This window comes from Echiichthys vipera, assembly GCF_963691815.1.
Source record: "Echiichthys vipera genome assembly, chromosome: 4".
Classification (NCBI taxonomy): Eukaryota; Metazoa; Chordata; class Actinopteri; order Perciformes; family Trachinidae; genus Echiichthys; species Echiichthys vipera.
Window position 1 is genome coordinate 21,357,967 of NC_139829.1, and position 22,500 is coordinate 21,380,466.

Genomic DNA, 22,500 nt, shown 5'->3' on the forward strand with positions numbered 1-22,500 from the left:
TGCAACGGAGGACTATGTGTTGTAAATGTCTGTTGTTAGTGGTCCGTGTGGCTTTGGGTGTGCCTTGAACAGTCACTGAAGTTCATTGACCTTCACTCATGCACCCTGACTCAAATGTTTATTAAGATATATTGCAGAATAAGCAGTGTCACTTCTGAGAGTCCGTACTCTGCACTAACCCCAACGCACTAACTTTGGAATCCAGCAGTCAAAGCAAAGGCTATGAAGAACTAAACATACATTTTCTAATAAAAGGTGACACTATGATATGGCCTCATAAGAGTAAGTTGCTCGTCTTACTCTGGAAATCATCAGCAATAGAAATGGAAGACTTGCCAAACATGGCAAATATGATGCCGCATAGACACGTTTGTAGATTTTCTTAGTGTTTCATAGTCATGTGGTCCTCATGCAAGGCCAACCATAATGTAATGGTAAATATAGTGCTTTGCTCCCATTCGCTCATTCATACACACACCAATGATGGTGGAGCTGCCATACAAGGTGCTGGCCTGGCCATCAGGCGCAACATGGGGGTCAGTGTCTCACTCAAGGACACTTCGACATGCAGACAAGAGGAGCCGAGAATTGAAACACCAACCTTATGATTTTAAAATGGTCCACTCTAAAACCTGAGCCGTATATGCCCCCTGGAAGAATCAGGACAACCAACCTTGTGATTAAAGGATGACCTGTCAGTAAAACCCTAGTCCCAATGTACAAAGACTGAGCTTTGGAATAACTTTCTTCTCGTCTCTTATTTTCTGGTGTATCCATGGAGTTGAACAGAGCGTCTTGATGACTTTCTATCATGTGTTGGCCAACAGCAGATGAAAATGAACCTCCAACAGTGAAAAAGAAGGGTGATTTACACAAAGACGGCAAAAGAAATGCCTAACTGGAGAGACAACAAGATTTAGGAACTTCTGTCATTAAGGGCCAACACCAAAATCATCAGACAAAGACACTCTGTTGTTAGTGACCAAACTATGAACCACCTCCATCTGTGGACTGTAACCACGTCATGTACTCCCCCCGCATGCTCTACCCAGGTGCTCCCCCTCACCTAAATAAAACTTAGAATTTCCAGTAAGTGAGATCGTATCTCCCATCTGAGTTGTGTGCTGCATTGGTGAAAGAGAAATCTCCGGACCTGATTCTCCTGACATTGTCCAGGGTTGTTGGTATGACACAAGTTAAAGTAGCCTGAATAAAGAGACTGTCAACACCAAAGAAAGCTCTGATTTATTTCCACAAACTTGGCCTTTTGTCTTCCAGAATGTGCTATCGGGACATATGATGTGGCAAAATTGATGAAGTGGGCCGAATTTGGAAGGAAGAATCAACAATTTGAGTGTATAATCACCAAAGGCCCACCCACTCCATCTATAATGTGCTTAACAGCTCCTTCAAAGCTCCCAGCAGATGAAGCTTGTACTTATGGCAGCTATGTTAGCTAGCTGTTGCTGGACTGTGGTTGAATGTCTGTAGTTTTAGCCCCTTGATGGCCTTTCCTTTCCACAAACAAATGATCAGCACAAACTGACAACACCAAAACTTTGTTTAGTTATATCTTTTCATTCGACATCTGACTCTCATATAGTTCCTGTTGTTTTCCACAATGAAAAAATCAAGCAGGTGTTTTAAAAAATATATATAAATACTTGGGTGTGATGACAGACCATCTGCTATCTTGGAAAGACCACATTGAATCTGTCTGCAACACAACAAAACAAAGAATTTATTTTATTTATATTTTTATTTCATCAAGAGCCTAGTCTTTTGGGGTGAGTGGATACACTTTCTTTTGTTCTTTACTTTGTGATTATCAGTGTTTTTCCGTATTGTAATACTTACACGGTACTAGGGTTTGTCCACCACTTTAAAGTCAAAATTGAGGATTGTAGGTCAACCCCTTGAGAAACTCAGTCTATCATAATAAAATACTCATTCTGGCCAATAACATTGTCTCTGACCCGAACCATGACATGAACAGTGAATACACATTTTTACCCTCCGACAAGCAATCCATGTTTTAATGACTCCTTTGTCCTAGATCAAATGTGCGTTGAAGGATCTTGAATGTATTGTCTTAATTATATAATCACGTATCAGTTCAAATCCTAAGCATAATAAAAACACATGGACAGTGTCTGCAAAATGATAATGACGATCATGTTTGTGTTGTTTAGATTTTGGGATAACTTGTGATGTTTTCTCAAGCGTGTACAGAATGTATGTGCACGTTGGCAACTACAGTCTTTGCCATACATTCAAGTGCAACTTCTACCAGGAGATATGATGTGAATTAGACGCAAAGGCTTTCAACAGTCGACTTGGCCCATGCATATTCTTTAGACGTATGCACTGTGACGTTGCGTCAACTGTAAATCCTTCATTCCAAAGGATCCTGGTCCACGGAGGATTGGGAGGAAGATCCTACCAATTTTTTTTGAGCATTTTCCTTATGAAAAGCAGATTGTTTCAGTTTAGGAACAGTAAACTACAGGCCCCAGCTGAGCACCACAATTTATAAGCCCTGTCCTCCTCCTACACATTCTCAGTATGAACCTCCACCACTACATTTCCATTACAGTCTGTATCTTTTGATACCATATCTTAACACTGATCCAATTCTGAAAATATTTCTTTTTTTTACGATGCACAAATTTCTGCCTTGCACAGGTGTCACAAAAGATAAGATTTATAAAGCTAAAAAAAGCTTTTGGAAGTCAAAACATAGGCAAAAAAATGCAGCTTAAATTCAGTCCATTTCTTTTGTTCAGCATGGGAGCTCCACCTACTGACCAGGTGGAATATATTGTACCTTTACGGTATATTTCCATGAAAAGTGCCATGGGAAAATGTTCAAATTTGCATGTGCTGTTTATGTCTCATGTAATTTCTTATATCGGTAAAATATATTACTGGTCCATGCTTTCCTTTTTTTGTTAATTAATGTCACAGGAATTATGGTGTGTTAACTCCAGTTGTGGATCTTTCAATTATCTATTGAAAATTATCAAATTATCTATTATTATTAGTTCATCTAATTAGTGATGGTAATGAGTATGTTTCTATGCAATCGTTGTGCTTTGTGCAGTGCACAACACTTTCTTGAAAGAAACTACATTTGACACTTAACCTGGTGAGAAAATCCAAACATTACTGATGATCCTGTTTTTCCCTTTAAGTGTAGCTCAGACTGAACACTATGTCCTGGATGTGTTTCGCTGTGCTGCTTCATCGTGATCACAGCCCTGGTGATCTATCTCATCCTCTCTTGTGTGCTGGATGAGGAGTGGGGCCATGTCGGCTCATTTACAGGCATCAGTAGAGAGTGATTTGGGTGCAGCCCCACTGCAGCCCTGACTTTCATCAGAGGGGGGATTTTTTTTCAGCATAACACCAGTTGTGCCAACTGTTCCATCAGCACCACAAGATACACTGAGACACATTTGGGCAGCTCACCCTGCAACCATGGTAACAGGAGAATTTTACTAGTTGGCAGCAGCCAATAGTAGGGAACTTCCCACTCAGCTCTGTCCAATAACAGAGCAGCCTGCAGCCCAGCCCACCTAGAACATACACTGATGGGCTAGTGAAGCCAGGATTTAGAGATAGGCTTGGCTAATGAACAAGTAGGAGACTAAGAGCATGTAGGTATGTGTGTGTGTGAGTGAGTGTGACTGAGTGAGAATGTAGCATAATCTAGTGCGAGGATTCCCTCTTTTTAACTGCAACAAGCTAACAGATTTCGTGGTAGTACTCATTCACTGAGACCATCTGACATTCAGCATGAGCAGTGCAACACACACACACACAAACACACAGACACACACACACACACACAGACACACACACACACACACACACATTATCGTTCTTATCTCAGCATGTGACAAAGCACTTTTTAGGAGGTCAGAGTATCAAGTCCAAAACAATTTAACCAGAAAGAACAAAATATTGTGCCACCATCAGCTGTCAATAAAGTCATTTATTATTTCACACAATGGATAACATGAACAACTTGAACTGTAGTTCTTCTTAATAAGTGCTCAATGCTGCCAGCCAACAGAAGGGTAGCAAAAGAATGAGCTTTTCTTTCTGAGGAAAGAGAAATAAAAAAAAATAAAAAAATGAACCTACAAGATCGTGAAAGATAAACATGACCAAAAGCATGCCAGCGGACATGGATATACATATATATTGCATGTATATATGTGCTTAATACATATATCTGTATGCCAGCAAATGCAAATACAAAATATATGTGTACATTTACACATACATACTGTGAAGGATATATGCATATGCATGCACATCTAGTATTTACTCTATATGTCAAATATTTGCAGTTTTTAATATTCATACAATGTACAAAAATGCTTCATGAATTAAAAAATTCATTACAAAAAGAAACATATCAAACAATGTACAAGTCTTGCTCCAAATTCAATTGAAATTCAACTTTCGGCTTGTCTAAAATATTTATGCATACAATCAAGTTGAGCATGCAAATAAAGGAAACCCACTCTAGAAAAAGGTTGAAATACACTATGTATACAAACTAAAATATGCCCACACTGTTAGAAGAGCTCACTTTGTGCTCTAAAGAAGTACATTTATTGGTTTTCTTGATGCTTCATCTGCACTTTCAGCTTTGAACAACATTATAGCTTAGAACTGTAACATATGCTGTGAGGATGACTACATGTACATTTATGAGGTTCTGTCTCACGTGACCCCTCAATCCATGTGTAGGACACTCATCACAGCATGCTACAAATGGAATGGGAGGTGATCAAAATGTAGGTGCCGTTATTTCCCATTTTAGTTGCTGTAGTGAACTGCTAAGTGTGAACTTCAGTAAATACACCCCAAGCACTGATTTAAGGTCAAACGCCGTTTGATGTTAGCACCAAACACAAGGTAAAAGCTCTTACATCGGTGCTTAGGGGCCTCCTGTAGCCCCTGGTCCAAATTGGCTGCTTAACACAATACAACAGTGACCTTAAACCCTACTCAAAGCTACATCCCCTCTGCAGTCTCTGTGAAGAGTGAAAGCTCTGGATTAGGACAATACTTGTCAGTGTTAGAAGGCACCGGAGCATTGGCTGGTAGAAGAGACAGACAGGACAGACAACACCTGGGGTCTTTAACTCTTACATCAGAAACCGCTGACTGACCACAGTCAGGAGTAAGCTGCCAAGCGTGTAGTCTCTACACCTCACAGACCACACATCTAGACCTCATCTTCACCATGACGGACTGCAGACCCATCGAAAGTTCCTAGCAAAGCAAGGTTAAGCACACTATCTTTAGGACGAGGGTATTTTTGGCTATTTTCCTCTGAGAACTCCCCCTCACACACAACCCTCTTGCTTATGCTACTGCTCTGCCCCAACTGGCTGCAGGCAAAATAGCTGCAAGTCAGCGGGGATTCCTATTTTTGGTCGAGTACACTACAGTGGGGCTTTTATTCTCCAAGAACTTTTAAAGGTGTGATGAGGCAAATTATTTTAGCATTCTGTGTAATTTAATGGACTGGATCGATGACTGATCAATGTACGCAGAATTTGTCGAATATATATAAATCAATTAAGGTAGTCATTTCTGTATGTTTCCTTGGGTCTTGAGCAGTCTTGATAGAGAGAAGGTCTACTGTGGTTTTCGGAGACAGTCCCGGCATAGCGGAGCCCAACCATGCAGGATGGACATACTAACACTATTTACAACAAACACTTCAATACTGTAGTTTTACATCTGGTTAAGGCTGTACTGCTTAGAGCTGCAGTAACTATAGTTTTCATGAAATGATAGTCACTTTCTGCACAACTTATTACAAATTATTACTGGTATTATTCACAATTCTTGTTACATGAATTCATTTTATTCAGTAAATAAGACCACTTATTTCTCTTTGTCGAAGGGTGGACCCAGAACAGAAATTCCTTTTAAGGTCATTGCCAGGCATGGCCTGATGCATAGCAAACAACAATGTAGGAGAATGTGGTTTCCATGACAACGTCCTCTGTTCCTCCTTTGCTAAGTAAATAACCAGTTGTTTGTTTTAAATAACTGGTTAAATACTGGGAAGAGTAAATTATTTTCAATTACGTATATCGGGGACATTGAGTACAATCAGTATCTCTGGTAGAAACACATCAGTATGTAGGCCAGTACATGGTGTGTATTCATACTGTAACATCATATTATATTAATCAGTCCTGCCCACTTCTGTTATGATGATGGGGGTCAGGAAACTAGGAGGAAGCTAGAAGCCGGACTGGTGACAGAGGATGCTGACAATGGAAGCTGTGAAGGGACACAGGCAGTGTCGGGGTTGTGATGACTAAGACACATGTGTCATATGCACAATCATGAGTATTTGGGGTTAATTTTCTTTTTCTTTTTTTTTGGGGGGGGGGGGGGGGGGTGATGCACTCTTTGCTGCTTGAAATTTCTCAGGTCAAATGTAATTGGTGAGAGAAAGAAACATAAGGCACAAGTTGAACTGCTGCAACTGAGAATCCCATCCAATCCAAATAAAATGGAATCTCATGAAACAAAAGTTTAACAAAGAAACACTGACCCACTGCTTATATTCTTAAATACGTATCTGAGAAAATACCAACCACTACCCAAAGCCACAGATACTGTAGCAGTTTAACAAAGACTTGACATATTGACACAAAAACAAAATCCAAGATGGCTACATTCTTGAGTGCACATAAGGATGCTTTACATTGGTGCCAACATGGTGGAGAGTTTGTCAAACTCTGACTTAGATTATTTTAAATAATACATCCTTACACTGAATACTGAGACTTTGGTTTCTAAATCTAAAAACTGGATTTACTTTAAAAAACAAACAAAATCCAAGGTTATGGATTGAAAATCATGTTAAGTAGATAGACTGGGATTAACTTTTCAAAGCACTGACTGTGAACCCTCTTCAGCTGAACTGTCCAATCATGATTCAGAATCGGGCTTCGGTTTTGACAGTTTTGACAGTTTTGACGCTTTTGGCTGCGCAGCCTGCATATACAAATTGATTAAATAATGCGTGCTCTCTGGAATGGATATCCACACCATCGAAGGCCAAAACATAAGGCTGGAACAAGCATGTAAGTGCTGCATTTGATTGATGCAAGTGTATGGTATTTTCATAGTGCAATAAACCAATTTTAAGGTTTACCTAAAACACACCTGATATTCCTCCTGTATGCAATGCCCCCTGGATATAAACACAATAATGAGTGTATGAATGAATATATGTGGTTGTTTCTGTCTGAAAACAAACTTGTCTTGAGTCGCACCCATGTCTGTTTTTGGTTATAAAACAATACACAACTTTCATTGTCTATGGTACAACAATTCTATTTGACATACTGTATGCCAGTACATGTCTAGGAGCTGGTTTCTCATTGTACAAAGCAGGCAACAGTGGACTTTGTTTCTATGTACAGTCTGGGACAGTCTCATCCGCCGTATTGCCTTCATGTCACTGCTAAGGACAGGCCCGAGCAGGGAGGGAGAGTTAAATGAGACAGAGGGGTGGGTAGGTAGGTTGAGGGAGCACAGCAATGGGAGATGTAAAACATGATTGGGAGTAGATGAGAGGACAAAGGGAGATGAAGTTGAGTGGCAGACACCAGGGAGGGCTAAAGAATTGGGTTGAGTGTCGAGTGGGGAGGAGGACCAGGGGTGAGGAGCTGCCAGCAAGTATCAGTTACTCCTCGGAGAAAACAAGGAAGGTACAGATGAGGCTGGGAGTAAGTACGGTAACAGGGTAAGGTGGCTTAATTACTGCTGTTTTATCCCACATGTCTTTGACAAGCTTCCTCAGAAAGGCAAAAATAAGCAGAGCTGCACAGTTTAATATTAACCATTCCCCCTCCCGTTGCTGGTAAATATATGGCTAAAGCCACATTCAGATACAGTATTATAAAGTACCATACACATCACTGTATCAGATACATAAAGAATCACATAATATTCTACACTATCATAAGTACCACACACTTTTATAGCATCAGATTCAGTATCAAATAGTACCATATAGTGCCATTGTAAATGAAGGTCCAATGAATCCTTGAAAGGCTCATGTCTGGTTTAGCAAGCAGAGGGATGGTACCGGAAGTATTCCTTCCTTTTGCTCCTTCCTCCTGCTCCTCCACTGACCCTCTGTAGTCCTCACACACCAGAGAGGAGAAACAAAGTCAAAGTGCACCAAGGAGTCCCGGAATTAGGGGCACTGCATCTGAAACAGCACTGACCCACTGCTCTCCGTTCTCTTACGGAGTTACTCTCTCCTGAGGGTCTATTGACTGGAAGGAGCCCATAACTCGTCCCTGCTGTGGCCCCTGCCTCTGCGTTTCCCCCCTTTGGCCAGCGGAGGCACAGATCGTGCTTGATGCACCACGGTCTCAATCGTTGCTGAGATGGAATCGTGATTTGAGAACTCCAGAGGCTCAGGGGTCAAGCTTGGCCTGAGGCTCTGCCTACCTGGCAGGTCATCACACCTCTCCAGGACAGGCATCCCCAGAGTCCTCCCATCACCCCTCCTACCGGCCAACATGTCCAAACCCCAACCATCAACTCGATCTTCTGCCCTTCTATGAGTCGGCTCTGATTCCTCTACGGGTAGTTTTCGGGGCCGCCCAGGCCGTCTTTTGATGACATTGTTTCCTGTTTTGGCTTGTCGCTGCAGGCGTTTGGCACGGAGGATCTTCTGCACATGCTCAAAGTTCAAAGAATGCATTCTCCTTACGTCCTTCTGGATCTGTTCCACCTCTCGTCGCTTGTACCTCCGCTTACCAGTAACATCTGTAAGAGGAGCAAGAGAACATTAGTGACGTTAGACACCCCAAGGTAAATAAACAGCAAAGCAAAGTCTATAAGAAGAAAGGAGTTTTCATGCGAGCATGTCAGTCAAAATGAGCAGCCGTGGAAAGGCCAGGAAAGACATCATGCCAATTTAGTTCATGGTGAGAATGTTTTTTTTTGCTTCAAGAGCTTCCTGCTAATTTTGACATATTCATGTAAGCCTTTCAAAGCCCAGCTGAGCCAGGAGAGCAGATCCTATCCTGTAATTGTCTACTAGAGAGCGGAGAGGAGAAGGGAGAGGAGGTGATCCCATTCTGCTAGCAGGAAACCCACAGAAATGTCTCCTTCAACCATTTAATATGTCGCCACACAATTACAACCCTGTGCATCTGGAGCACAGGCTGCCAAAAAGCCAAACACACAAATACAAACACACATATTGACACATTTATCCACATGCACATGCTCACACAGACACGCGTATGCATGCACGCACATGCCCAGCATGCACAAAATTATGAATTCAGCAGTTCAGAATGGCTGAGCAGAAGAAACTGGAGCCATATTGTTTCCTTCACACTGGTGAACTGGGCAGTATGCCCTTTACACGCTGTTCTATCCTGTCTCTTTCCCCTTTTCCCCCATCACTCTCATTCTCTTTTCCACTCTAGTCTTCATGGGCGGCAATATGCCACTCTCTAATTTTCAATTAAACTAGTAACACTACACCATTTCATTTCCGTCTCTGTTTCAGAAACCGCTTCCTGGTCTTGGTCCATCTCTGTCATTCCTTTTGTTTCCCATATCTGTCCTGTTTCTTAGCCCCAACCATCCCCCCCAACGCCCCCCCCCTCTCTGACTGGGCACTGTTCCCGGGGCTCAGACTGAGCCACAGCCAAAATGGAGGAAAAGCACAATCAGCCACCAGACCCCAAGCAGTGTGCATACAACATGCTTGGTCTCTTTTTCTTCAGCTTTTACTCATAATCCTGGATTCCCTAACCATCTCCTCTTTTCTTTCCCTCCAGAATCCCGCTGCTACACTGTAGCAGGTCTTTCAGAGCTCCAACACACGATGACTGCAATAAACCAAAACAGCTCTGAATTTTACGGCACGGCTGGATTGCAAGGTGATGTTTAAAAAGTGATGAACAACACATTTGTTTCATAAATCATGGCATCTTGGGTAAGAACAAGTCACTTTCGAGTGTTTTCTTTTTACAGTTAAAGAAACCAAATGGGAATGTTGAAGTGTAGCTCCGTGGTAAGGTGTTTGCTAATAAAGTAAGAGTAAAGGAAGATAAAGAGAGGCCTGACCGCCCTCCATTTAAGACTCAGAGGAACATCGCACTCTATTGTTGCTCAAGAATTCAGGGCAGACAGTGAAATTAGTCTAATGCAGAAAGCACTAAGTAGTAGTAGTTTATGAGCTGCACAGAAGTGTGCACATGTTCAGCTCACACACACACACACTACAAAGTAGCAGAAATTTATGAGCTGCATACACGGAACATAAAACCAGTGACCTTCAGCAGTGTGAGGAGCTCTATAGCACTGAGGACCTGTTTCTCTGTGGAATAGAAAGTCACTACTAAACAAAGATACCTGCTTTCAGACAGGATAAAGTGATCCTTGATGTAAATCATTTAGCAAAAGAGTTTCTCTGCATGAAAGTGCGTGCATGTGTTTGAACAAGCCATGTGACACAAATCATTCTCACTAATTCTGGAGAATATGACCTTATGCTTTTATGCAAATATGCATGAGAGATTGCTGTCAGCTGCAGTGAGACTTGCTGATTAGCAAAGAAGCGCCCACAAAAGCACAGACAAACACATGCATAAAAAATTAAATCACTATAAACTCGTTCTATTGAGGAATGATTTACAAACTCACAGTTGCATGCTCAGACAACAACATGAATTTCGCATCTGTATCTTGTAGCTTGTGGATGGGGATCTATCTAACGGTGTGTGTACTGTACATGTGTGTATCAGAGTGGGTCCATGTGTGCATGTGCACATGTATGGTTGTGCGGCATGCATGCGTATGCACACCCGCCTGTGTTTTAATTGGGCTAAAGCGGTGAAGTGAGGCAGTAAGTCATGCTAGAGGAGGGGCAGGGAGAATGGGGAAAAGAGAGGGTAATGGGGGAACGAGGGGGAAGGGAGACGAGGGAAAAAGCAGAAAGAGAAAGGGAAGAAGGAAAGAGAGATAGACAGGGAGTGGGTGGAAGAAGGGGAAGTCTGAGTATGGATGTGGGGATTGTGAGAGAGAGGCAAAGGAGAAAAGCAAGGGCAAGAACGCAGGAACTGCAGAAGCAGCACAAGGGGAAAAGGGAAGGACATGGAAGGTAGAAGAAGCATAACAACACTGAAGGGATAACGCGAGACGGAGGGGTGGTGGGCTGGGGGGGGGGGCAGTGTGTATATGAGTCATCCGTCCTGGATCCCCTGGGGTGGGGGGTGTATTCTAACTGAGCCCCTGGCTTCTCCTCCCCACCACTGGACTAGGCCCCAGTCATTAAACCCCTGGCTGCCAGCCAGCTCTTTTAACACAGGCAAGGGCCTTTTACGGCATGTCTGTAGAAAATAAATCACACTGTGTGAATAATATATCTCTGGCAAAGGCATTGGCAGGAGAGTAGGGAGAGAGGGAGAGAGGGAGGGGAGGAAGGAGAGATTGGTGAATTATAGTCGTCTCCATCCATGCATTACGTTCTCTCTATCCCCAGCCAGATGTGCTCAAAGACAGCAGAATACAGAATGTACCAAAATACACATTCGTTTGGAAGTGAGAATTTGAAACTGCCCTGCCTCTTTGTCTGCTTTAAGTCCTGGTAATGCTGTATGCTGTATATCTATAAATAGGAATCACCTTGACGAGTATGCAGCTTTTACATTTAAAAAAAGGGGAACCCTGTTAACTCTGACTAAATATGTGATTAAGTCTCTACACCAGCAAATAACAAGCCCTTTATCACTAGGGAACAGAATAATATATTGGACACCAACTATTTTTGCAACCATGGTCCCCATTTAGCTATGTTAACAGTTCTGCAACCTTGGAGGGTTAGGGTTATGAATAGCTGAACTGTAGCACCAATATGCTACACAGTAAAGCACAAGTGAAGCATCTTGTGCTTTACAGCACAGTATGCACATCCAGTGTTCCCTCAGTCATGTGCACACAGCAATCTCTGTCTATAGCTATGTAAACATCATGTTAAATTTATTCGCTAAATCTGTGGTCACACAGGGGACATGTTTAAAACACTATCTATGAGCCTACAACTGTTTTATCTTTTGTGTACAGTAGAAGTCACTGTTGTATTAATTCCTCTTCCTACTTTCTCCAAGAGATAGGAGTCTCACTGTTTTATGATTTGACCTCCTGTCCTTTGCTGTGCTATTTGTATCTGTAATGAGGTCCATTGCTGTGTTAAGCCACTGTTAATGTCTGCTGAACATTCCCTGCTGATGCTTTATATCAGAAGCTTTCAACAGGTGAGCACATGGATGGCTTTTATTGTGAGGTAGCTACAGGAAGTCTGGGCATAAGTCAACTGGTTAGGTCAAGACAAGCAAGCAACAGATGGTTATTGCAGTGTGGGTTAACCTCAAACCTCCAACACATCATCAACGTAAACAGTATATTTTACCACGCTGCCCCTTTTAAAGGAAAAACCATCTGCCACTCTGACCGTGGTAAAAGAGCAGTGCACTCCTTTGTAAGTACAGTACAGTGCAGTTTAAAAATCGTAACAGGTAATCCTTATGTACGTGGTTCTTACCAGTGAGGGGGGGACTGGAGCAGTTGTTCATCTGTCCTGGCTCTTTCCTGGTAGTTTGGAATGACAGCAAGCCCTGATCTCCAAACACAGTGAGTCTTGTCTTCCTGCTCCTCCCTCCAAACTCGTCCTCCCGTGACCCTAAAAAGAGGTCGGAAGCTGACTCCGACCTCTGCGATTGGCTACTGTAGCTGCTCATGAAGCTGTTTATTGGCTGTCTAGTCTGACGGGCGTGGAACTGGCTGTCGGCTAGAGAGTGTGAGGACAGCTGGTCTGACTCAAACATCCCTAAGCTGGATCCCAGGCTTGAGCCTCTGCCACTGCCCCTCTGCTTCTCCAGATGCTTTGACGAGCCCTGACTGGCCAAGTCCCTCCTGTCACTCAGCATGCTGAGACGTGCATTGGTCTTAGCTCCGCTGAAGAGCCCACCCAACTCCTGCCGGTCTCGCAGTGACAGAAGGGGTTCATCCTTGTGCTTATGTTTGTGCTTGTGCTTCCTCTTGTGGAGGCGAACTCCTGCAAGACCCCCTGCATTGCCACTGCCCAGGGATCCTAGGCCCTCTCCTCTTACAGAGGGACCCTGGAGTGGGCCACTGGCGCTGCGAAGCTTGGCCCCTGGCTGAAGCTTCGAGTGTCCACTCGAGTGAAAAGCCTTCGGAGGTGGGACTGCAGGTCTCATGAAGGGCGATGGAGGTGCAGGTCCTAGTGAGTGGTGGGGCAGGTAAAATTGGGGAGCAGGGGGAAAGTAGCCCAGACTCAGAGGGGGTGCATAAGGCATCGCATACGGTGCTGCATAGTAATTCCCCCCTGCCAGTGGATAACCATATCCTTGAACAAAAGGCAGCTTCGATGTGATTGGCTCGCTGGCTTTGGCTGGACGGCCGCGTCTCCTCTTAGCCTTCAGATCAGCGCTCCTGCGGAGGTACGAGCTGGTGTCACAGGGGTAGGAGTCGTAGGTCACAGGGTAGTAATGATGGAAGTTTAGGCGGAAAATGGAGGGATACGGTTGCTGAGGGTAGCAGGTGTATCGTCTGTGAGACACTCGTAGCTGCTGGAGCTTTACCACAACCTACAGGGAGGTTGAAAAGAGGAGATGTTTAGAAAAATACAGCATATACAATGCACTTCCACATTACAGTGCTTGGTCAAAGATTACACACATAACTTATTATTTCTAACCTCCTCTAGTTCAGAGAGAAAGTGGAGATGGTCCCGGCTCTGTAGGCACTTCCTCTTCCGTCTGTGATGTTTTTGCTTCTTTTCCTGCTGTGACAGGAAGTTGTCAACAGCGGTTACTTGTCGTTCACAGCGTGCTCTGCTGCCCCTGTTGGATGCCTCTAGGGCTGCTGCCTCCGCAGCCTCAAACCCACACAGATCAAACGAGTACCTGTATGAACACAACATGAAAAATGAAACCACATTAAAACCACCACGTGTGTGTATATATATCAGTCTGAAGTATAAACAACAAAAGCATATAAATCAAGGTTCAAGAAGTGTAGTAGTAGTAGTGTACTGCACCTGCGTCGAGAGGCGGGCCCCTTCTCAGTTTGATCCGAGGTGCTGTTGTTGTCCGTCCCGATCCCACTGTCACTTGGAATAGTCTCCTCACTGTGGGACTCGCTGATGGGGGACAGGGTCACCTCCTTTACTGATGCCCCCTCTGACAGGTGGGAAGGTGAATTAGCCAGAAGGCGTGGAGGAGACAGTTTCCATCCCCCAGAGAGGAAGCTCCTGCCTGGTGGCTTAGAGGGCAGGGCTGAGATGGGCTGCAAACTGGGCATAGTGGCATCAGAGTGGCTGGTTCTTATGGATGGAGCACTGGAGGTGGGAGACAAGGTGGCGGAAGGCACTACAGGGCTCTCATAGAGACTGGCTGTGGAGACAGATAGGGGGGGCTTGTCCCTAGTGGTTTTGGGAGGGTTGGAGACTTGGGTTTCGGCTCTGGGTTTCCGCCCTCTCTTCTTACCAATGTAGATGGTTCCTCTCTTGCTGACATTTATCTGTTTTCCCAGCCGAGCCTCAATGGTGGACGCCATGGCGCTCATAGCAGAGGTAACAGGGGCAGAAGATGACTTCAGAGCCAGAGCGCCGTTCTGGCTGGAACCTGAAAGGATCTCATTCAGGATGCTCTGCATTTTCCCAAGCTTCATCTTATTTACTGGCCTGGAAGGGCCCCTGCCACGCTTTAGTTTTAGACTGTTAGAATTGGCGCTGGTGGTCGTGGAGGCCATTTGAACTAATGTGTTTATTGTGTGTGTCTTCCTCCTTCGGTTAAGCCCTGCAGAGGTGTCCTGTGCCAGTGGGCTTGGAGGTGAGGTGGAGGTGCCCTCATGGATGGTCTCCACTGTTAGGAGTGGCTGTTTCTTGGGGCGTCCTCGTTTCCTCTTGATGGGTGTGTGGACTGTCAGGCTGTCAGTGTTGGTGTAGAGGGGGCTAGAGGGGGTGATGGGGAAGGCTGAGGGGGGGTCAACTAAGATCGAGGGGCTACCCCGGTTGTCTCTCTGGGGTGACGTGAGGCTAGCATGGCTTTTAGCTTTCAGGTAGGACCATCTGTCCTTGGCCTTGCTTGATCTGGAACTGGCTGTGGAGCTGGTGCTGTGGCTGGGGCTAGGACTCATGGCCACCCTGGGTCTGGGGCTGAGACTGGGGCTCATGTTAGCCCTGGGTTTAGGGCTTGGGCTAGGACTGATGTTGCCCCTAGGGCTGGGGCTGGGATTTGGGCTAGGGAGTCTGGGGTTTGTGTTAAGACTGGCTTTGTTGATATGATTGTGAGTAGGCTCTCTGTGTTTAAGGGTGTCTGTGTTGATCTTAGGACGACCCACAGGGTTCTTTTTCATTCTGTTTACACTCAAAGCCGACTCTGGGTCCAATCCACTTAAAACCGTCTCTCCTCTTTCCACCCTTTCTCCTTTTTCTCTTTTATCACCTTTATCTGATCTCTCTGCTTTTTCTATCCTTTCTCTGATGACATCAGCGTGACTTATGAGTCGGGAATCATTTTTGTGAGTCTCCACCTTATGTGCTACTTTGGGTTCTGGGGGCCCAGGCTGGTGCTTCTCTGTAGTGTCGGAGTCCTGACGTTGCTGTAATTGCTCCTCTACAGAAAATGATTCGTCAAAAGAAGGCCTCCTCCGCCTCTTTCTCCCTTTCCCTTCCTCTGTCAACATGGGCATCCCTCTGTCTTCTTCATCTCCTCTCCTCCCAGAAGTCAGTCGCTCTCTTTCGTCTTTTCTCCTTTCCTCTCTCTCTTCATGGAACTGCTCAGCCGTCTCCTCTTGCCTGTACTTCTGCCTCTCCTCTGAATTAGTCGGGCTCTCCGATCCTTTCTCTGGCTGTCTTCCCCACGGTGTATCAGCACTGTGGGGATTACAGAGCATCCTCTGGGAGTCCTTCCTGCCGTACTTCCTCTTGATGTTCCCAAAGAGCTGTTCGCTGACCTCCTGCAACCCCCTCCCCCTGGAGAGATGTATACAGAGAAAAAAATGATGACAAGTGGAATGGAGAGAGAAGGAATGTTTGGTATTCCACCAACATTATACAACGCGAACCATAATTAAGCAGAAGAGCACAGTAGAGTTCTGATTTGTTTTAAATTGTGATACAGTAATAAGACATAGATATCCTGTAATATATTCAGTTTTTTGCATATTTTTTCATCACTGTAGCAACATTAAATAATCTTATATTAAATATATAATATTGCTACCCAAAATATTACAATACAGCATTGTATCGACTTCCCTAGTGCAAAGTGTACACCATTTTTGCTCTAATGATCATGTTTGGCTCATTATAACATCCACCACACAGGAAAATTAGCCGTACCTGCTGAGAGAGGTCAGGTTGAGAATACTGGCATCTGTAACCACTGGCAACTGCATGTCTGGAGTCAGGGATCTCTGTGGTGAGGGGCTTTGTGCCGCTGTTCGTGAGAAAGGTTGGGCTGGATCAAGCAAAGAGCTCCTACTGGCCCCTGCCAGTTCTCTGGCTGGCTCAGAATCTGCAGGATTGGCCGAGGATGCAGAAGGTGCTGTAGACGTGATCCAGTCTGAATTGATTTGGTGTTGATGTGCATGAGCGTGTTGGAATTGTTGCGTGAGGGCGTGCTGTGTTTGCTGTGTGTGCGAGTGTGTGTGTGTAGGAGGGAGGGAGCTGCGAAGCTGGTGTTTGGGAGGAGTGTGATCTCCCAGTAGTTGCAGCAGGCCTCCCTCTCTCTGCTCAGGCATTCTGAACTGGCGCTCGTATGTCTGGGGACAACAGAAAAGAGAGACAAAGATTGGTTACTACATACAAGCTGCAATCACGAGACAGCTTTATATAGATGCAGTGACAGATAATGATAATGTGATCATAAAACTATGACTACTCTATTTCCTGTCTTCATAACATCAGTCAATTTTCAAAGAGATAATACAGATGTTGTGCAGCAACCAGTTCTGCATGCAGTTACTTTTGTCAGCTCATATCAAATCAGTGATTTGTTGTGCTGTGATATGACACTCTTGTCTTTTTCTCGGCAGGGCTGAAGCTTTTAATACATCTTGTGTGCATGAGCAAACAGTGTGCAACAAAACAAAGGGCTTGTTTACAGAGCAATTAAATTCCTGTGGCAAGGATGTTGCATGCTGTGCGAGCTGAGGGGGATGGAGTTGGGGGTGTCTGACTGCACACTATTAAAAACAGTAGCCTAGCTCATGTCCCCGACTGCCCTAGACTCAGAATTATTTACTTTATATTATCTTTATTTTGTTACAACTGTCCTGTGCTACATAGCACTGTATATTACACTGTATTACACTGTCATACTGACCAGCCCCTGAACTGCTCATACAATATATGTCCTTAAACTATGGCACAATTTATCTACGTTTTTTTAAGTTAAGGCTGACAAAAATTATGTCAACCTTCATTCAGTGCCCAGTTTACATTTGTCCTTGTGATACTGAAAATGGAAAAGCCTGTGCTACTGTATTAGACGACATAACCCTGCTTAATGTATCACTGCTGCATAATCAGTGTACTGCTGGAAGATGAGAAATAGAGCAGCGGATGGCCTTTGTGGTTTAGCCTGTTATTAACAGACTCAGTATGACGCAACAAGACACTGTTCTGCTGCGCTGCAGGGAGATGTAACCTCACCACAGGCCTGCCTCTCAGCATATGTGTGTATATGCATGCGAGCACACACGCACACACACCCGCACATGCATACAGTAGATGTACACATTTCAAAGGCTTTACAAAATCTTGGCTATAGTACAACATAATAGTACAAAATGCTAATGTATGAACACAGTCAGGCAACCAATTTTAGTCTAGATGGATCGGCACCTTGCCAGATGATTAGCTCATACTCTTTGCAGATACACACACACTTATACACACACACACACACACAAAGTAATGAAACATAGTTCTTATCACAGAGCACATATTTGCAAGAAAAAGCACTTCATCTTGTCTATCTTTTACCCTGCCAATGTCCTGTTCTGCCTTCATTTTATCAGCCACTTTCAATCTATCGCTATCCAGCCTTGTTCTTCCTCTTTCTCTTTTTGTTGTCCCATCAGTAGTCAGGCAGACACTCATTTTGTACTTCCACACTTGCTGCAGAAGCTGTTTATCGGGCCAGATGCAAGCTGCGCACACTCACAAGCGCAAAAAACACACATGAACTCCTAGCACACACGCAAGCAAACACTGGGAAGCGTAAATGATTAACAGTGCCAGAAAATGCATAAGCATGCTCTCGTTTATCTCCTGAACCCACTGCTACTGTATGGTATCATCTCAGTTCTGAAATGTATGTGTGTGTGTGTATTATATATATGTACATACATATATATATATATATATATATATATATATATATATATATATATATATATATATATATATATATATATATATATATATAAAGTTCAAATGTGTGTGTGTGTGTGCACGGTGACATTGGAGAGGAGGCAGAAAGATAAGATGACAGACACCCGATACACACATGCTTTCTCATTTAACCTGTCCTAGAATACCTGCTGTTTCAGGTTAAAGGAGGGCAAAGAAGAAAGAGACAGACAGGGAGATGGAGGTGGTTAGAGTGAGACAGGCAGACATACACAAACGCACACATAAAACTAACCACAAAGCCACCACAGAAAGATAATAAAGAGAGGAGGAGGCATGGACACCTTTCCTACTAGAGATAGGAGTGCAAAAAAAAAGAAAAAAAACAGAAATAGGAAGCTCAGACCCCTCACCCACCCCTTTCTGTTGTGGTTGGGTTATTGGCACCAGTTCAGCTTTTTGTTCTTAGTTTCCGCCCTTCCACCACCCTCTCCCGCCTCCTACACTTCATGAAGCATTTCCAGGGAAAATACACTGTCTGATATTAACACAAGCAGATATAAATAGTGGCCATAGGGATCGAGGTACTCCCGTGGTTTTTGTGCCTTCTCCAGACAGGAGAAGTCCCTCATACATCTTGACAGGTTGTCATAGGTACTCAACATTTTTACACATGCTGTGCACTTTTCTTTTTTGCATGTTTTTGCATTGCCCTTTTATCGCTGCATTGGAGGTGTTGTCCTTATCATGTACTGTAAAACTTTTAAGCCTCTGCATAGAAAAACATTGTTGTACTTTGCAAATCGATTCTGATATTTCTCTGCTGCGCATACACTTCCCTGCTCTTGTCATGTGCTGTGTGAATAGGGACTGTGTTACTAGTGGCCTGCAGCAGGGGGCACCGGTCAGAAAAATCAGCATGAGCATGGACTCTGACCCTAGAGCAGCCCACAAGCACAAGAGCTGTGAGGCTTCGACCTTTTTCCATGCTGTCCTTCTTCTACAAGTCCCCTCTGGTCAAATTTAGATAAGGCAGAAGGCCAGCACAAAACAGACCCAAGGCATGTTTAGTCCTGAACCCATTCGATGCATTCTCCCTCCCTCGAGGCTCTCAGGGCTATTTTCAGGGGTTAAGGGTCGTACTCTCCAGCTAGGTCAACAACCATTTCTAGGATGTCTTCCTCTGGGTCAGCACTGTAACAACATGGATTGGTCCCAGTCAGTCAAACAAAAGGCTCTCCGGCAGATATGGAGCTGCACATTCCTTTCCACTGGTGATGTAACCATCAGATAAGGTCAGAGCACAGCAGAGGAGCTCATGGATAATATGTGACTAAGTGCTGCAATCACCCAACTAAAAGGCACTTTGCAAATGAGTCAGCATATATTTACTGACAAATTCACGTGTGCGTGTGTGTCCGAAATGTAACGTTCACACTCAGCAGGCTTTGGTAAATGGAAGATCTGGATGTAAAAAGTTGAACTGTGAAGGGAGGTACGTGAAAGCCCCTCCTGTCCTTTCCTCTCTTGCAGCCTCTCGTTTTCCACTGTTGAATAAACTGAAATTCAGAGTGGAACTTCTCCCACACAAACACACTCGCACACACACACACACACACACACACACACACACACACACACACACACACACACACACACACACACACACACACACACACACACACACACACACACACACACACACACACACGCACACACACACTGCACCCTGGCTGCACCATTACACTGGGAAAGAACACCCTAAACAGGCACACCCAAATCTCACAACTAAGCACACATTTAATACACATATACACCAGCAAACAGACACACTAACTCTATGCACACACACACACAAACACGCTGCCCTTCAAATAGTTTTTCGCAGCCTTTTATTTGGCTGCACGCCCGGTGGTTAGAGTGTTTCATTTTTCCCTGTGTATGGAACTGGGCAGCTGTCCAGACAGACACACAAAGAGAAAGAGAGAGAGAGAAAGAGAAAGAGAGAGACAGGGGGGGGGGGGGGGGGGGGGGGTTACTGAAAGAATGAGAGCGGCGAAGAGGGAGGGAAGAAGAGGACCAGCAGAAAAACAAGAATAGAGGTGCCTAGACCCGTTAGCAACTAGTTCCCTCCAAAAACTTATGATGGATATGATCCTCTCTTTTTCACCCTCTCTCTCTCCTTGTCTCACACACACGCACACACGCACGCACGCACACACACACACACACACACACACACACACACACACACACACACACACACACACACACACACACACACACACACACACACACACACACACACACACACACACACACACACACACACACACACACTCTCTCTCTCTCTCTCTCTCTCTCTCTCTCTCTCACTCTCTCTCTCCCTGGCTTTCACACTATGCTGTCTCCCTCTGCCTCTGTGGCCTTGTGCACTGCCACCCCCCCTCCCTTATCACATCCCTCCTTTTCTTCTTGTTTTCTCTTTTCTGGAGCTGACCATTCTCCCCTGTGGGAACTACCCCCCCGCACCACCCACCCCACTCTCTCCGGCTCCATTCAGAGCGCTGCTTCGCTGTGATCTGTGTTTCTGACAGCTCTGCACACACACACACACACACACACACACACACACACACACACACACACACACACACACACACACACACACACACACACACACACACACACACACACACACACACACACACACACACACACACACACACACACACACAGGACTCTGCAAACAAACACCATGAATACTAACACGGCTTTGTGTCCACAGCACTTAAAACGGGGTAGAAGGAGAGGGAGGGAGGGAGGGTGAATGGGGGATGCAGAGAAAAGGAGGGAAAGCGATGGAAGAGAAAAGAGGCACTGTGTTGATCTTGTGGCCACTCTCACAGACCTCCCGCCTCCCTCCCTCCCTCCCTCCCTCACCCCCCATCCCTGTTTCTCGTTCTCTCGTTCTTCCCACCAGTTCTCCTGGGAATAAAGACTTCCATTCATGCGCCTGAGGAGACCCACAGCAGGGGAGAGAAAAAAAAAAAAGGAGGGGGGGGGTGTCAAGGTGGGACAGTTTGCGGATCATTGGGATCAGGCCCACTGCCTAAAATTGTGTGCATGTGTGTGTCTAATTTCACTCAGTGTGTGCTGCCTCAGCCAATGCTTCACTATCTCAGATCTGGTGGCATCTGTGCCAGCCAAAGCATCTTCTGGGAAGAGTTGGGTGGGAAAGTTTGGAAATTGGGCTCCGTTCAAAACTTCCACTCTTGGACTAATGCTGCAATTCCACATCCATGTGCTTCAGTTTAGCTTGACGATTTGAGTCGAAACTCACTTTTTCTGCAACATATTCTTTCCTACATGCTGTTATGTGTACCCTCCCTGCTGGGCATGTTCATGTCTTCAATCTGCAGTTATTTGTCCTTTAGCGAACTGTAAGGCAGAAGCCAGATTTAATGCACAGCAGTAGGTCCCAGGGAAAACGTTCTCTCCTACGTCCGCAGCAGTAATCCTTCAGATTGGAGTGCTCCTAAAGATAGCAGGGAATACCCAAGAGTCTCCTTGTCACACTCTCTTCAGACACGCTCAGATGTAGATGACTCAATCTGAACAAAAGCCTGTGATTGGCCGAACTAAAGCATGTTATTATGGTGCAACTGGAGATTGTCACTTGTTCACTAATGACAGACACATTTACATGTTACACAAAGTATACATCTAATCCCCACTATTAGCATTAATGGTGTGTGTGTGCAGGCAGATGTGTGTCCTGCTTGTGAATAGCGCTAAGAACCGCATTAGAAGAGTTTTTTCATAGTGATTATTACAGCGATTATGTACCAATTGTTCTTTTCATGGACGTGACAGCATTATGCATTTCAGTCAGCGCACATACTCAGCACAAAGAAAATGTACACAAGCGTAGAGACTGGCCACGCACACACACACACACACACACACTCTCTCTCTCTCTTTGAAAACCATAAGAACATGTGTAATACAGATTGTTTCATGAATAGACAGAG

General features: G+C 44.6%; 1 protein-coding gene across 1 annotated transcript in view; it reads right to left on the reverse strand.

Moving 5' to 3' along the window:
- Positions 1 to 3,979: 3,979 nt before the first annotated feature.
- setbp1 (SET binding protein 1) overlaps positions 3,980 to 22,500 on the reverse strand; it is a 37,432-nt gene continuing 18,911 nt past the window's right edge. Inside the window, exons 3-7 of the mRNA XM_083912473.1 lie at positions 16,451 to 16,872; positions 14,144 to 16,081; positions 13,802 to 14,009; positions 12,626 to 13,691; positions 3,980 to 8,832 (exon numbers count right to left, since the gene is read on the reverse strand). Of these exons, the coding sequence (XP_083768599.1) occupies positions 8,327 to 8,832; positions 12,626 to 13,691; positions 13,802 to 14,009; positions 14,144 to 16,081; positions 16,451 to 16,872 (4,140 nt within the window). The 3' untranslated portion in view covers positions 3,980 to 8,326. The remainder of the gene's footprint in view (positions 8,833 to 12,625; positions 13,692 to 13,801; positions 14,010 to 14,143; positions 16,082 to 16,450; positions 16,873 to 22,500) is intronic.